Source organism: Crocuta crocuta, unplaced genomic scaffold, assembly GCF_008692635.1.
Source record: "Crocuta crocuta isolate KB4526 unplaced genomic scaffold, BGI_CrCroc_1.0 scaffold258, whole genome shotgun sequence".
Classification (NCBI taxonomy): Eukaryota; Metazoa; Chordata; class Mammalia; order Carnivora; family Hyaenidae; genus Crocuta; species Crocuta crocuta.
The window spans coordinates 6,132,547-6,145,885 of record NW_027532842.1 but is presented as its reverse complement, the minus strand read 5'-3'; the positions used below and the strand labels follow the sequence as shown (position 1 = coordinate 6,145,885).

Here is a 13,339-nt window from a genome sequence, read left to right as displayed (position 1 = left end):
TTAGGGGACGGAAAATTTCTCAGAGGAAACATCGTGAGAAGGGGTTCTGGCTAACACGGACCTAACAATACTCTTGCTGAAGGCAGGCCAGGGTGATCCGAGGGCAGAGGGGCAGGAAGCAGTCTGCACAGGTGTGGAGGCGGCAGATGGGGGGGGGGCTGCTGACCAGCCACAGGGTTCTCAGACATCTGGGCTCTTGAGGTTGGGGCCTCACCCGGAAGGCAGCTCACAGGAACCTGTGAGGTTGATCAGAAAGCTAAACGGGACCACAGGCAGCATGGCAGGCTGTCTTCTCTAAGGACTCTGCCTTATCCCGCCCCAAATCCATTCCTGCCATTTCTTTTATTCCCAGTGGTAGTATCCTAGGCTGCTGTGGACAATCCTGTGCCCAGGGGAACTGGCCCCCTTCTGTCCCTGAGTAATGGAGGGAGGACCCAAAGCGTCTGACACTGTTGTCATTCGCCGCACAGTCAGACCACGCGATCAGTGCCAGTGTAGGTCAGCAGACCAGCTTGGCTCCTTCCGGCCCCTGGGATGCAGGGCGGGTGCGCTCCAGTGGCTGTCGCCCAGTGGATTCGGCTGTAGCCGCACAGCGGCACTGTCCCTACGTGCAGGCATGGGGCGCCTCCCGATGTGCGAGTGGGGAAGCTGAAAGACCAGCGGCTGAGCAGTGTGTGAAAATACACCCACATACCACACACACGCGTGCGCACACACGGAGCTATTAGGGTATTTCTGGGAGGCTCTCCCCAAACCTGGCCATGGTGTTTGCTTGTGCGGAGGGATCATGTGATGTTAACAGACCAGGGATGGGAAGGAAGGGGTACTGTTTGATTTTTTTTTTTTTTTACATAAAAGTCCTGTGTGCAGTAGAAGTTTTCAGCATAAAAAGGGTTGGGAAGAAGGCAGACATAGTCACTGGCCCCGGGGGAGTGCTCAGCAGTGCTCCTCTGGGCAGAAGGCCGGGGGCTTCTCGAAGGTGCTTTGCCTTGTTGCTGTTTGTCTTGCTAGTTATTTATTGAACTTAATGGGAAAGGTTTCAAGGCATTTTAACCACCTACTTTTACTGAATGAAATAAAAACATCAAAGTAGACATTTATATTGGGGGTAATTTAATGTTTATATGCTGTTTACTTTATAGCCTGGATTTCAAATAATTGCAGGGTCTCTGTGTTTATGGTGCTTTAGAAACATGACAATTAGCTCTAAAAGCGATTGCTGCCATGGACACTGTACGGTCACTTAATTCCTTGGAAATATCCTCTCTGAATTTCTAGTGAATTCGAGGTTTATTTTTTTTTTAATTAAATATAATTTATTGTCAAGTTGGCCAACATACAGAGTATACAGGGTGCTCTTGGCTTTGGGAGTAGAATCCCATGATTCATTGCTTATATGCAACACCCTGTGCTCATCCCAGCAAGTGCCCTCCTCAATGCCCATCACCCACTTTCCCCTCTCCCCTCTTCCCTGCCCCCCATCCCCATCAGCCCTCAGGTTGTTCTCTGTATTTAAGAGTCTCTTATGCTTTGCCTCCCTCCCTCTCTGTTTGAAACTATCTTTTCCCCTTCCCCTCCCCCATGGTCTTCTGTTAAGTTTCTCAAATTCCTCTAGTATACAGAATGATCACTTTCTTAGACCAATTTCTTAGACTATCATGAAGTGCAAGCATTTTTTAAAAGTTTAAAAATAATATTAGGTTGGTGTTTTAATATTGTCTTTTAAAAATTTTTTTAAATTTATTTCTGACCCTCCCCTGCTCTCTCTCTCAGAAATAACATTGTCTTTTTAAGGGGCACCTGGGTGGCTCAGTCAGTTAAGCATCCAACTTCGGCTCAGGTCACACTCTCACAGTTTGGTTCGTGGGTTTGAAGCCCCATGTTGGCTGGGCCTCAGAGCCCCAGCTCAGAGCTTGCTTTGAATTCTGTATCTCTCGCTCTCTGCCCCTCCCCCACTCATACTTTCTCTTTCTCCTTCAAAAATAAACAAACATAAAAAAATTTAAAAATATATTATCTTTTTAAAAATGACAAATGCTTTTTTAAAATGTTTATTTATTTTTGAGAGAGAGAAAGCACAAGTGGGCGAGGGGGGAGAGAGAGAGAGAGAGAGAGAGAGAGAGGCAGACACACAGAATCCGAAGCAGGCTCCAGGCTCTGAGCTGTCAGCGCAGAGTCCAACATGGGGCTCAAACCCATGAACTGGGAGATCATGACCTGAGCTGAAATCGGACACTCAACCGACTGAGCCACCCAGGTGCTCCAAAAATGGCACATACTTTAGAGAAAATGTATTTTACACTGAATTCCTTCAAATAATCAATCTCTATATAAAAGTTCCTAGGAGACTTTGCTGTACCTGTTTAATACATTTAGGTATTATTTTGTGATTGTCATGGATACACAGCCTTATCTCAACCTCTCACCTAAATCTACTCCAAAATTACTGTTGTTGCCACCAAAACATATAAACTCTAAGCAGAAGTAGTAAATTAATATCCAGATCATGAAGGCATAATTATGATGAATTTGGACCCTGGCTTTGTTGGGGTTTTTTCTATACATAATTTGGTCCAACATAGACTGGACCAAGAAAGGCGCACCCAGCCGGCTCACTCCTTTCAACACGATTCTTGTTGGGTTCATCCATTCAGGCCCCACATTGTGTAGAGGTCACTTAAAAACTAAAATCTTTAGAATGGACCAAAAAGAAAAAAAGCTTCATGGAATCCTCATTCTACGAAGTATAGCGGCATGTAGAAGACATGCAATGGTATATGGCAAAAACATGGTGGTCACAACAGTCCTCATGTACAGTCTAAACTCTAGAATAGTCAGGACTCAAAAGTTAGATGTTTCTCGAGAGAGAGGAGGCTGTCAAAACACCTGTTTGTAGGTCTTTCAAGTTGGCGTCCCCTCGGGTATCTGTCTAGTTAGTTTGTCAGGGATGGAGAGAGGAAGTGAATAGCAGGAGAGAGCAGATACCCACTGCCCGGCAGGGGTGTGAAAGCAGCAGAGTGGCCCGCCCAGACCCAGGGGCTTCCTAGCTATTTGTATCACAGCGCCATGCAGCAGCTGATCCAAGCAGGTGTGCTTAAATTATACTTTATGTACCATTTTTAAAAGACAGATAATTCTCTTTCATTTTAGACATATTTTATTCGATAACAATAATTTAGATGGAAAGTGATCTTTCTGTGTCTGAAGATCTTCTTGTTCGCCAGTGGGGCTTTATCATACCTAAGTCAGAACAGCTGGTTTGTTGGGTCGTAGAGAATCTAAAAAGTGTCATTATTTGGTGAATGCTCACTCTGCACTTGATTTATAATTTGCAGCTTTTCTATGTCTTTTCCCGTTTATTCCTCTAAACAACCCTGTAGGGCAGGCATGTACTGTCCCCATCTCACAGAGGAAGAAACTGAAGGTGAGAGTTCCCAAAATAGCCTCACCGGCAAGTGGCGGGGTTGGCCTTCAAACTTACATGTGTTTGGTCGGTTGTAGGACATGCGCACTTTTCCTTCTGTATCAGCCTAGCGTGAAAAACAGAGTTTCATCTATTCCCAGCTCTACGTCTTCTTGTCTTTCTCNAAATAACATTGTCTTTTTAAGGGGCACCTGGGTGGCTCAGTCAGTTAAGCATCCAACTTCGGCTCAGGTCACACTCTCACAGTTTGGTTCGTGGGTTTGAAGCCCCACGTTGGCTGGGCCTCAGAGCCCCAGCTCAGAGCTTGCTTTGAATTCTGTATCTCTCGCTCTCTGCNTTTTCCTCTCTTGTGTTGTGTTGTAACTTGTATACCAGACCCTTACCACCCAAGCTGCCTGGATCAAAGTATGATTTTGAAATGTTGCTCCACATTTGACGTGGAGATGCTGAGCCTGTGGACATCGGGGTCCCCATCCCCCTACCCGAATGTCGCACGTCCCTCACTTCGATCCTGGAAGATTTCGAGAGGGAGGCCCCCATCTACCCTGAAAGAGAGACTTGGGATGCGCTCGGCTCCCTCAGCAGCTAACGTGCTCAGCAGACACCCACGCCTGCCCCGCGCAGAACCACGGTGCCCGTGTACAAAGCACCAACACAGCAGGGCCCTCCCTCCCTGCAGACACCGAGCACACGGCCCAAGAAATTCTTCACGAATACGTATCCTTATTGTTTTCCTGGTTGCCAGGGTCATACGTGCGTTTTGCCAAAAGGTAAATTATCAGAGAATTCTAAAAATTCAAAACACCTCATAATTTTTCCCCCCACCCCAGCCCAGAGAGAATCCCTGCTCAGTTTTTAAAGACCTGCTAGTGAATTCCTTCTTCAAATCAGACATTTTTCCTTCTGCCGTCTGTGCTTTGTTTAGGACACGGCCTAGCTGGAGCGTTAGGGATTAAGAAGGTTGTTGACCTTCTCCTTTCTTCATCCCCTGCCCTTTGTTGTGAGTGTTCAGGGGGTCACACTTGAAAGACGAGCTGAGTGACTGAAACGAGGAAGGAAGGTACTGCTCCTCTAAGATGTGAACGAGCTTATTAGCAAAAAATATTCTGAATATTGTATTCAGTAGTTTATTGAGTACAGGAAATACTAGCCTTTGTGTTCCTTTCTATTTCATTTTTGACAGATAAATACCGCTTAGTTAGGACTGTGCACGTGCATTCAGGTCAAGGATTTTAAGCATGTGAATTTTATAGGCAAATGGGTATTTTGGATGAGCGGGGATTTGCATTCTGCATCCAAAGTTTACAGGAGAGGAAACCAAGAGATTTTGCCGGAGCTCTTCCTCTCTCTGGGGCCCTGAGCTGTGTTTGTGGGCTTGCTCAGCGTGTGCTCCGTATGGAGAGAGAAAGTAGCCGACAGATCCCACAGCGTCAAGGTGTGGAATCTTGACTCCAGAGTTACATTGGTAGGTTCAACTCCTGCTTCTAACATGAGCTATGTCACCTGCGTTCAGGCACATACCTTCTGGAAAGCTCCATACCCCCATTCATGAAATGGGAATGATGATAGCAGTTCCCTCGTTGGGAAGATGTACGAGTTCATGAGATACTGTGCGCAGGGTAAGCACCCAATCAGTGTTAGTTCCAAGTATTAATGTTTTTATAAGGGATGGACACGTACTTCTCATTCTGTATTATAACTTAGTTTTAAAGCCCTCACGAACACATAACGACATCATTCTTCATATTGTGGCATTGTATTTACGTTACACGATAGGCTATGATTTATTTGGTTCTGGACCTTGCAGAAATGAGCACATGTGGGTCAAAGAGCCGCCTATCCTGCCCACTGTGTTCTCACGTTCAGTTCTAGAGAGGCCTGAGACCTTTGGTGTCAGACGGCTGGGTCCAAACAAGAGTGCAGTATTCTTTTAAGAGATACGGAGGAACCTTCCGACTGTCACACAGTCGTCCACGGCTGACATTTCAGGGTGCTCTCTCCTGGGTAGACTTCCAGGTTGTCAACGTAGGAAATTCCTTACCCCAGGTAGCCTCGTTTCAAAAATATCACTCTTGCTGTCAAAGCCCTCATTTCCTGCCTTGGTGCGAAGCGTCTGAATTCTTCTCTGACTTTAGCTTCTGAACATGCACATGACTGGCTTAATTAGGAAAGAAGAACGCGCAATAATTCTGCCATAAACTAGCAATAACCCAGCAGTAGGGGTCCCGGAGGACCGTTCTTATGCAAATGCTCGTGGCTCCTTGAATAAAGTGGATGACTAAGTATACTTAATGTCGTAAGAGAGATTATTAGCAGTGGGAGACACATTTGAACTTGCTGCAAGAGCCGCCTTTGTATGCGGGAAGGCGGGCACTCGGGACTTACTAGACCAGGTCTTCCTTTTATCCCGGCCGTCCCTTTCACGCTTGCACCGTCTGAATCGCGTTCCGTTGTTGCCTGTTAATCCCTGCAGGAATGTGGCTTTGGCTACGGGGAGGATGCCCAGTGCGCGACGTGCCGGCCGCACAGGTTCAAGGAGGACTGGGGCTTTCAGAAATGCAAGCCGTGCCTGGAGTGCGCGGCGGTGAACCGCTTCCAGAAGGCTAACTGCTCCGCCACCAGCGACGCCGTCTGCGGGGACTGCCTGCCAGGGTACGTGTGACGATTTCTTTGCCTCGTAATTATTGGATAGTGCTTTTAAGTATTTTTAATGTTTATTTATTTTCGAGAGAGAGAGTGCGAGCATGAGCGGGGGAGGTGCAGAGAGAGAGGATCCGAAACAAGCTCAGTGCTGTCAGCACAGAGCCCGACGCGGGGCTCAGGCTCACGAACCCGCGAGATCATGACCTGAGCCGAAGTCGGACGCTTACCCGACTGAGCCCCCAGGCGCCCCTGGATTATTTCTAATAGACTTTTCCCTTGTTCCCTCCCAAACGTGAACCCACCCCCGTGGAAACCCACACACGTTTGTCGGACGGTCATGACTTCATCTGTGCCCGCCGTGTGCTGCGCGCTGTGACAGGCGCTGGTTATAAATACAGTGAATAAGCCCACTCACAAAGGATTAGTGTCACAAGAATCTAAAGAGTTTCCTATAAATCGATGAAACAGATTTATGGACAAAGGAATGAACAGGCAGTTCACAAAGAGGAAGCACGTGTGGCCCACGATCAAATGGCGACATCCGTCCTCGTTAGCCATCAGGGAAATGCAAATCACAACTATTCACTCACGTCCACGGGTATTTGTGAAGCAGCTACGAGGATTGCTTTAGGAGCCACGAGGCCTTGTTGAGGTCGAGAGGCCAAGAACCCTGCCTGTGTGAAGCTTATGCCCTGAGAAGGGATTTAGAAAGGTCCAAACAGGAAGTGGTAAAGAGCGAGTTCTGCGGAAAGGTAGCAGAGGACGATCTCTGTGGAAGATAAAGAACCCGGAGCAGAGAAGGCGGGTGAGGCTTGCCCAGGGATCCGTAGGCAAACACTAGGAGTCTAACACGGAACCCAGGCTCTGAGTCACTGCAGAGGCGGGGCTCTCACTGCACTTAGCGAGAACACACCCACAGATCATTAGGTTCTGACCAAATGGCACCTTGGCTCTTGCTGAGGTCAGGGAGGGAGGAAGACAGACCTGTGGGTCTGAAGGGCAGGAACCGGGCAGGAAATAGCCTTATGGGCTAAGCATGATGCTGTGCGATGACTCAGCACCTGAACCGGTGCGAAACGTAATCGCCTGACACCAAAAACACACGCAGTAAAAGAAAAAGTAGCTCTCGGACCTCACCCAAATTCAGATCTTTTGTGCTTCGAAGGATATCGTCAAGAAAATGAAAAGACGGCCCACGGAATCAGAGAAACTGTAAATCGTGTGTGTGGTAAGGGGCCATCTTACCTAGAATGCATCAAGAACTCTTACAACTCAGTATCGAAAAGACCAGTAACCCAGTTAAAATATGGGTAAAGGATCTGAATAGACATCTCTCCAAAGAAGGTCTACAAATCGCCAATAAGCACGTGAAAAGATGCCCAATGTCATTAGCCATCAGGGAAATGCAAATTAAGAACACACTCCAAGCCTTGCAGGATGGCTGTGACCAGAAGGGACGACAAGCGTTGGTGAGGGTGTGGAGACACTGGAAAGCCACCCCACCCGTCCTCTCCTTACAGAGACAGAAACTAAATTAGTGGCTTCCTGCGGCTGGTGGGGGGTGGGGAGTGTGGGGAAGCGTGAGGCGGGACTACTTAACATACAGAGTTTCTTTTTTGGCGTGACGAAAATGTCTAAAATTGATCATTCTGATGGTAGCATGGCTCGGCGAGGACACGAAAGACCATTTCGTGGTACACTTCACGTGGGCGGGTCAGAAATCTGCTATTAAAAAAAAAGTAATGGTCTACAGTCTCAGACGAAATTGACAACCTGTGAACAGCATGGCCCAGAGAGTCGACCTTGTGCGGATCTAACTGAGGAACACAAACCGAACATCTGATGCGTCTCTACTGTCCCTGCTCTGCGATTCTGAAAAAAGCGTGTGGGTGCCCATCTGCTGTCTTCCTCTTCGGGGCCGGAAGAAGAGGTCCAGGGGAGACTCAGGCAGAGAGCGCAGGGGAGCACAGGACCCAGGGGCTCGCGGTTTACAAGGAGGGAGCGCACAGGGACCTGCTGCTAGCGTGTGGGACGGGGCACGTCCCCCCAGGACCTCTCCAGAAGTGCTTCCTCACGCTGAGCCTCACTGGCTGTCATCTGAGCCCACTGGCTTAGCTTCTGCAATGTTTGCTCATTCGTTCAGTAAATGCTTAGATGTGGGAAAGTCAGATACAAGAGAGCAGACACTTGAATGATGTTTCATAGTTTATTTATACGATTAGTTTAAAATTACATCCTTTCTAAGCCAGCATGACTGTATGAGACAGGCAGTAATTATACAGTGACTTTTACCCAGGCTTTCCAGAGTGTTCCAAAGTGCTCACCCAGGTTGACTATATTTGTGTGAAGCAGGTAAATAGTTGGAGCCCATTTTCTAGATAGGAAAACTGAGGCTGAAAGAAAATAAGCGAATTGCACATTGCTCTCGGAAAAATGATGCCGGGGCGCCTGGGTGGCTCAGCCGGTTAGGTGTCCAGCTTCGGCTCCCGTTGTGATCTCTTGGCTTGTGAGTTCAAGCCCCGAATCCAGCTCTCTGCGGTCAGCGCAGAGCCCACTTCAGATCCTCCGTCCCCCTCTCTCTGCACCTCCCCTACTCTCTCTCTCAAAATAAATAAGCATTAAAAAAAAAAAAAANCAATAAAAAAAAAAAAAAAAAAAAGAAAAATGATGCCAAATCAGGCAGAGGGTGGGCGTTTTGACTTCGGCACTACTCCCGCCTCCTGAAACCTCAGCCCCACTCAGCTCAGGCCTCGGCTGCCTTCAGGCGCAGGCGCAGCCGGACAAGCCGCCGGTCCCCCAGTGGCAGCGCGGTGTGGAAATGGTCTGTCCTCCGTGCCTCCTGTGAGCGACTGGAGCGTCCGTCCCCTTGTCCCCAAATACGGTCAACGGCTTTCGGCTCCTGTTTCTCTGACACCTGTTCTTCTCACCTGTACGTTATGCTCGGATAATGCCAACCTGCAGGAGTGCGGGAAGGCCTGAGAATACAGTGCATGCAAAGCGCCGAGTCTGTAGTCGGCCCTGAGTCCGTGTTTGACGTCACCACCAAGTAATGTTACTAGAAGCCAGTGACAGCTGTTTCCGTGGCTGTTTGTTTTTTGTTTTTTTGTGGGGTGTTTTTGGCGTGTGGCCAGTGGGCCCCAGCCACCTCCTCTGTCTCCCGTGTTCCCATCCCTTCTCTGCTAAGGGGACTGGGACCCAGCCTGGAAGACTCGCCCAGCCCCTACCAATTCTTTGCTGCTTCTAGCAGCCATGATAGCTAACGTTTATTGAGCATTTATGATGTGCTGAGCACTGTATGCAGATTAGCGTATTCAGTCATCTGACCCACTCCATAAACCAGAGATTAATCAAACCCCCTTCACAAAGGAAAAAGTTGATCCTTGGAGGGGATAAATGACTTGCCCAGGGTCACCCAGCTTGTCATTCCACTGCTGAGCCCCTGAACCCAGCCACGTGTCCGCTTTCACAGGGAGCTCTCCCCTGGACCCTCGATGACGGAAGACTCACCCTGAGGACAGTTGCAGCCGCCTGTGCGCACCCCTCACACCACCCTCACCCCCCACCAGCCTCCGTGCCCCTGAAGACAGTATTGAGTGAGCTCAGTATAAAACCAGAGCTGGACTCTGGTGTGTCGTTTCCCTGCAGAAATGCTTTCATTGACCGAAGAGTTGATGGTTTACAATCAGGTTTTCTTAAAACAGCCCTTTGCAAATATGGTGTTCGTCAGGCAAACTGGAGTTATTTGGATTGAAGTCAATTAAAAATTCCTTTTCAAATTCAGTGTTGGAGAAAATTCGGGGTCTGAAAGATGTATTGACATGCTGCCTGTCAGCAAACTCAGGAGGTAGAATCCAGCAGCGTTTCCGTTTGGCTTTTTGCATCAGCCGTCTGAATGCCCGGAGTAAAATTTGAAGCTCACCTAGAGATGCCAATGTAGTCACACATCTATATATGCCCTGATCCCTTTTATTTCATTTTATTTCTTTTTCAAAAAATTTTTTAATGTTTTATTTATTTTTGAGAGAGAGACAGCGCAAGCAGGAGAGGGTCAGAGAAAGAGGGAGACACAGAATCCAAAGCAGGCTCCAGGCTCTGAGCTGTCAGCACAGAGCCCGACGCAGGGCTTGAACCCACGAACCGCGAGATCATGACCTGAGCCGAAGTTGGATGCTCAACCACCTGAGCCACCCAGGCGCCCCTATTTCATTTTATTTCTTAAACTCTGTGTCCTTTCTTGGTCACAAAGCAGAGTGGCCAATGTTTCTGTGTCCCTAAAACCATGGCAGTCTGAGCAAGAGAAGGTAAAACAATTTTTAAGGATTGATACATTTCTTTATCCACTTAATATTTTTAGTTACATATTTTTAAAAGATTTTTATTTTTATTAAATGCTTATTTAATAATTATTAAATAATTAAGTGTTTACTTATTTTGAGAGAGAGAGTGAGCAAGCAAGTGGGGAAGGGGCAGAGAGAGGAAGAGAGAGAATCCCAAGCAGGCTTCACGCTGTTAGTGCAGAGCCCAGCGCGGGGCTCAGACCCATGAACCATGAGATCATGACCTGAGCTGGAATCAAGAGTCAGACGCTCAACTGACTGAGCCCCCCAGGCGCCCCTTCTGTTACATAGCAAAACTCTAATTTGTATATCTTCATCTTCAAATTGAAGGATAATTTTGAGACAAATTTTCTAAAAATTAAAAACACAATGTCTGTGATGGTGAGTATGTAAACTGGTAGTTTACTAACTGCTTACTCTGTTTTTTTAGGAATCGGAATTAATCTCACTTTGCCCCAAGCAGAGAAAAGGAGAGTCCGTTGATGGTTTTAAAATTTTTGTTAAAATTTTTCAGTTAAAAGGTTAAATTAAAATTTAAAATTAAGTTAAAAAACTTAGATTCTGCCCTTACGCCATTGGAATAAAGAAGCCGGCAAGGGCAGATGCAGAATGCTTTCGTATAACCTCCGTGCAGCTGTGCATGGCTGCACTCGGGTCACGTCCAAGTATCACCTCTCCTTGGGAGCCTCATGAATCGGTGTGTCCACTCAGCCTCATTTCTAGTTCGCATTACGAGCTATTTCTGCTTAGTGTTCAACGGTCATTCAAAACATAATGTGATTTGTTCACCTTCTAGTTTCATTTCCATAGTGGCCGCCCTCAAACTCAGAATATCTTTTAATCAGTATAGTTTTGGCAGATATATGTTATTCAGTCGTCAGGGAAAGTCAGACCTCAGAAGTGTTTTGTCACCAGGAGAGGTCCTTGTTTTAAAAACAGTAAATGACATCTACATTGGATTCTCCATGCTTTGCATTTCCTTAATTTTTAAGAGGTTTTTTCAATTTTTTAAAGATGTTTGTTTATTTCTGAGAGAAAGAGACAGAGTGCGAGTGGGGAGGAGCAGAGAGAGAGAGGGAGACACAGAATCCAAAGCAGGCTCCAGGCTCTGAGCTGTCAGCACAGAGCCCGACGCAGGGCTTGAACTCATGAACCGTGAGATCATGGCCTGAGCTGAAGTCGGATGCTTAACCAACTGAGCCACCCAGGCGCCCCAATTTTTAAAACATATGTTTCTATATCAAAATTTGATGTTGAAAATGTTGGGCATAACATTTTTTTAATTTCACTTTCTGTTCTGATTATTTACAAAAACGAGTTTTCATGCGCAAAACTATTTTAGACTGTGTCAGTGTTTAATTATAATTTGGCAAATTTTCTGACTGAGAAGATAAATAATAGTAGTCTGCATATATTACAATGTTCAGTAAGAAATACATCTGTAATAAGAAAGCTCACATTACGCTATGGTTTTTACCTTATTTTGACCTTATTTCAAAAATGTTTATGCATTTTTGGTTATAAAAAATAAATAAAGTTTTTAAGTATACAGTTAAGTATACATCTTAACCATTTTTAAGTGTACAATTTAGTAGTGTGAAGTACGTCTACATTGTTTTGAACAGATCTCTAGAATGTTTTCATCTTCCCAGAGTGAAACTCTATACCCATTAAATAATGACTTCGGCCCTTTCCTGCCCCCCTCAGCCCCGGGTAATCACTGTTTCTATGAATTTGATCATGTACCTAATGCGAGTGGAATCATGTAGTATTTATCCTTTTCTGGCTGGTTTGTTTCACTTCACATAATGTCCTCAAGATTCGTCCATGTTCTAGATGTTCTAGGATGGGACAGGATTTCCTTCCTTTTTTTTTTTTTTTTTATATTAGAGCTGGTCTATTCTTTTAAAAAAAATTTTTTTTAAGCTTATTTATTTATTTTGGAAGAGACACAGCAAGAGTGGGGGAGGGGCTGAGAGAGAGGGAGGGACAGAATCCCAAGCTCCTTGTGGGGCTCGAACTCACGAAACCGTGAGATCCGTTCATGACCTGAACCGAAACCAAGAGTCAGACGCTTGACTGACCGAGCCACCCAGGCGCCCCGAGGATTTCCTTCCTTTTTAAGGCTGAATGATATCCCATTGTCTGGCTGTACCTCATTTTGTTTATCCCTTCATTTGCCCCATGGGGGTTTGGGCTGCGTTCACTTTTTGGCGTTCATGAATAGTGACGCTAGGAATCGATGTGCAAGTATCTTGTCTACATCCTGCCTTCAGTTCTTTTGGATTCAACCCANCTTGAACCCACGAACCGCGAGGTCATGACCTAAGTGAAAGTCGGACGCTTAACCGACTAAGCCACCCAGACGCCCCAGGGTAGTTGTAGTTTTAGTTTTTTGAGGAACTTCCATTCTGATCCCCTGAGCAGCTATGCCAGTCAGTGTGCAGTCCTTCAATTTCTCTCCATATCCTCCCCAACACTTGATATTTTCTATTTTGGTTTGGTTTAGGTTTTTAGTTGCCATCCTAATGGGTGCAATGGGATACTTCGTTGTGACCTTGATTTGCATTTTCCTGATGATGAGTGATGTTGGCTGTTGGCCGTCTTTTCGTGGGCTTAGTGGCCATTTGTAGATCGTCTTTGCAAAAATATCTCTTCAAGTCCTTTGCCCATCTTTTAATCAGGTTATTTGATCTTTGTTGCTGAGCTAATATTCTATATATTAACTCCTTACCGGATACATGAGTTGCAGATATTTTCTCCCCTACCGCAGGTTCATTTTTCACTCCTGTTGATTGTATCCTTTCTGGATACAATCTTTCTGAAAAAGATTATTATATTAATTAATATAATATATATTAATTATATAATATTATATATTTATATAATATATATATTATAATATATATTATATATATTAATTCATTTTGAATTG

At 45.9% G+C, this 13,339-nt stretch overlaps 1 protein-coding gene across 1 annotated transcript in view; it reads left to right on the top strand.

The window, feature by feature from the left end:
• TNFRSF19 (TNF receptor superfamily member 19) overlaps positions 1-13,339 on the top strand; it is a 91,020-nt gene that overhangs the window by 28,973 nt on the left and 48,708 nt on the right. Inside the window, exon 4 of the mRNA XM_077745424.1 lies at positions 5,898-6,076. Within this exon, the coding sequence (XP_077601550.1) occupies positions 5,898-6,076 (179 nt within the window). The remainder of the gene's footprint in view (positions 1-5,897; positions 6,077-13,339) is intronic.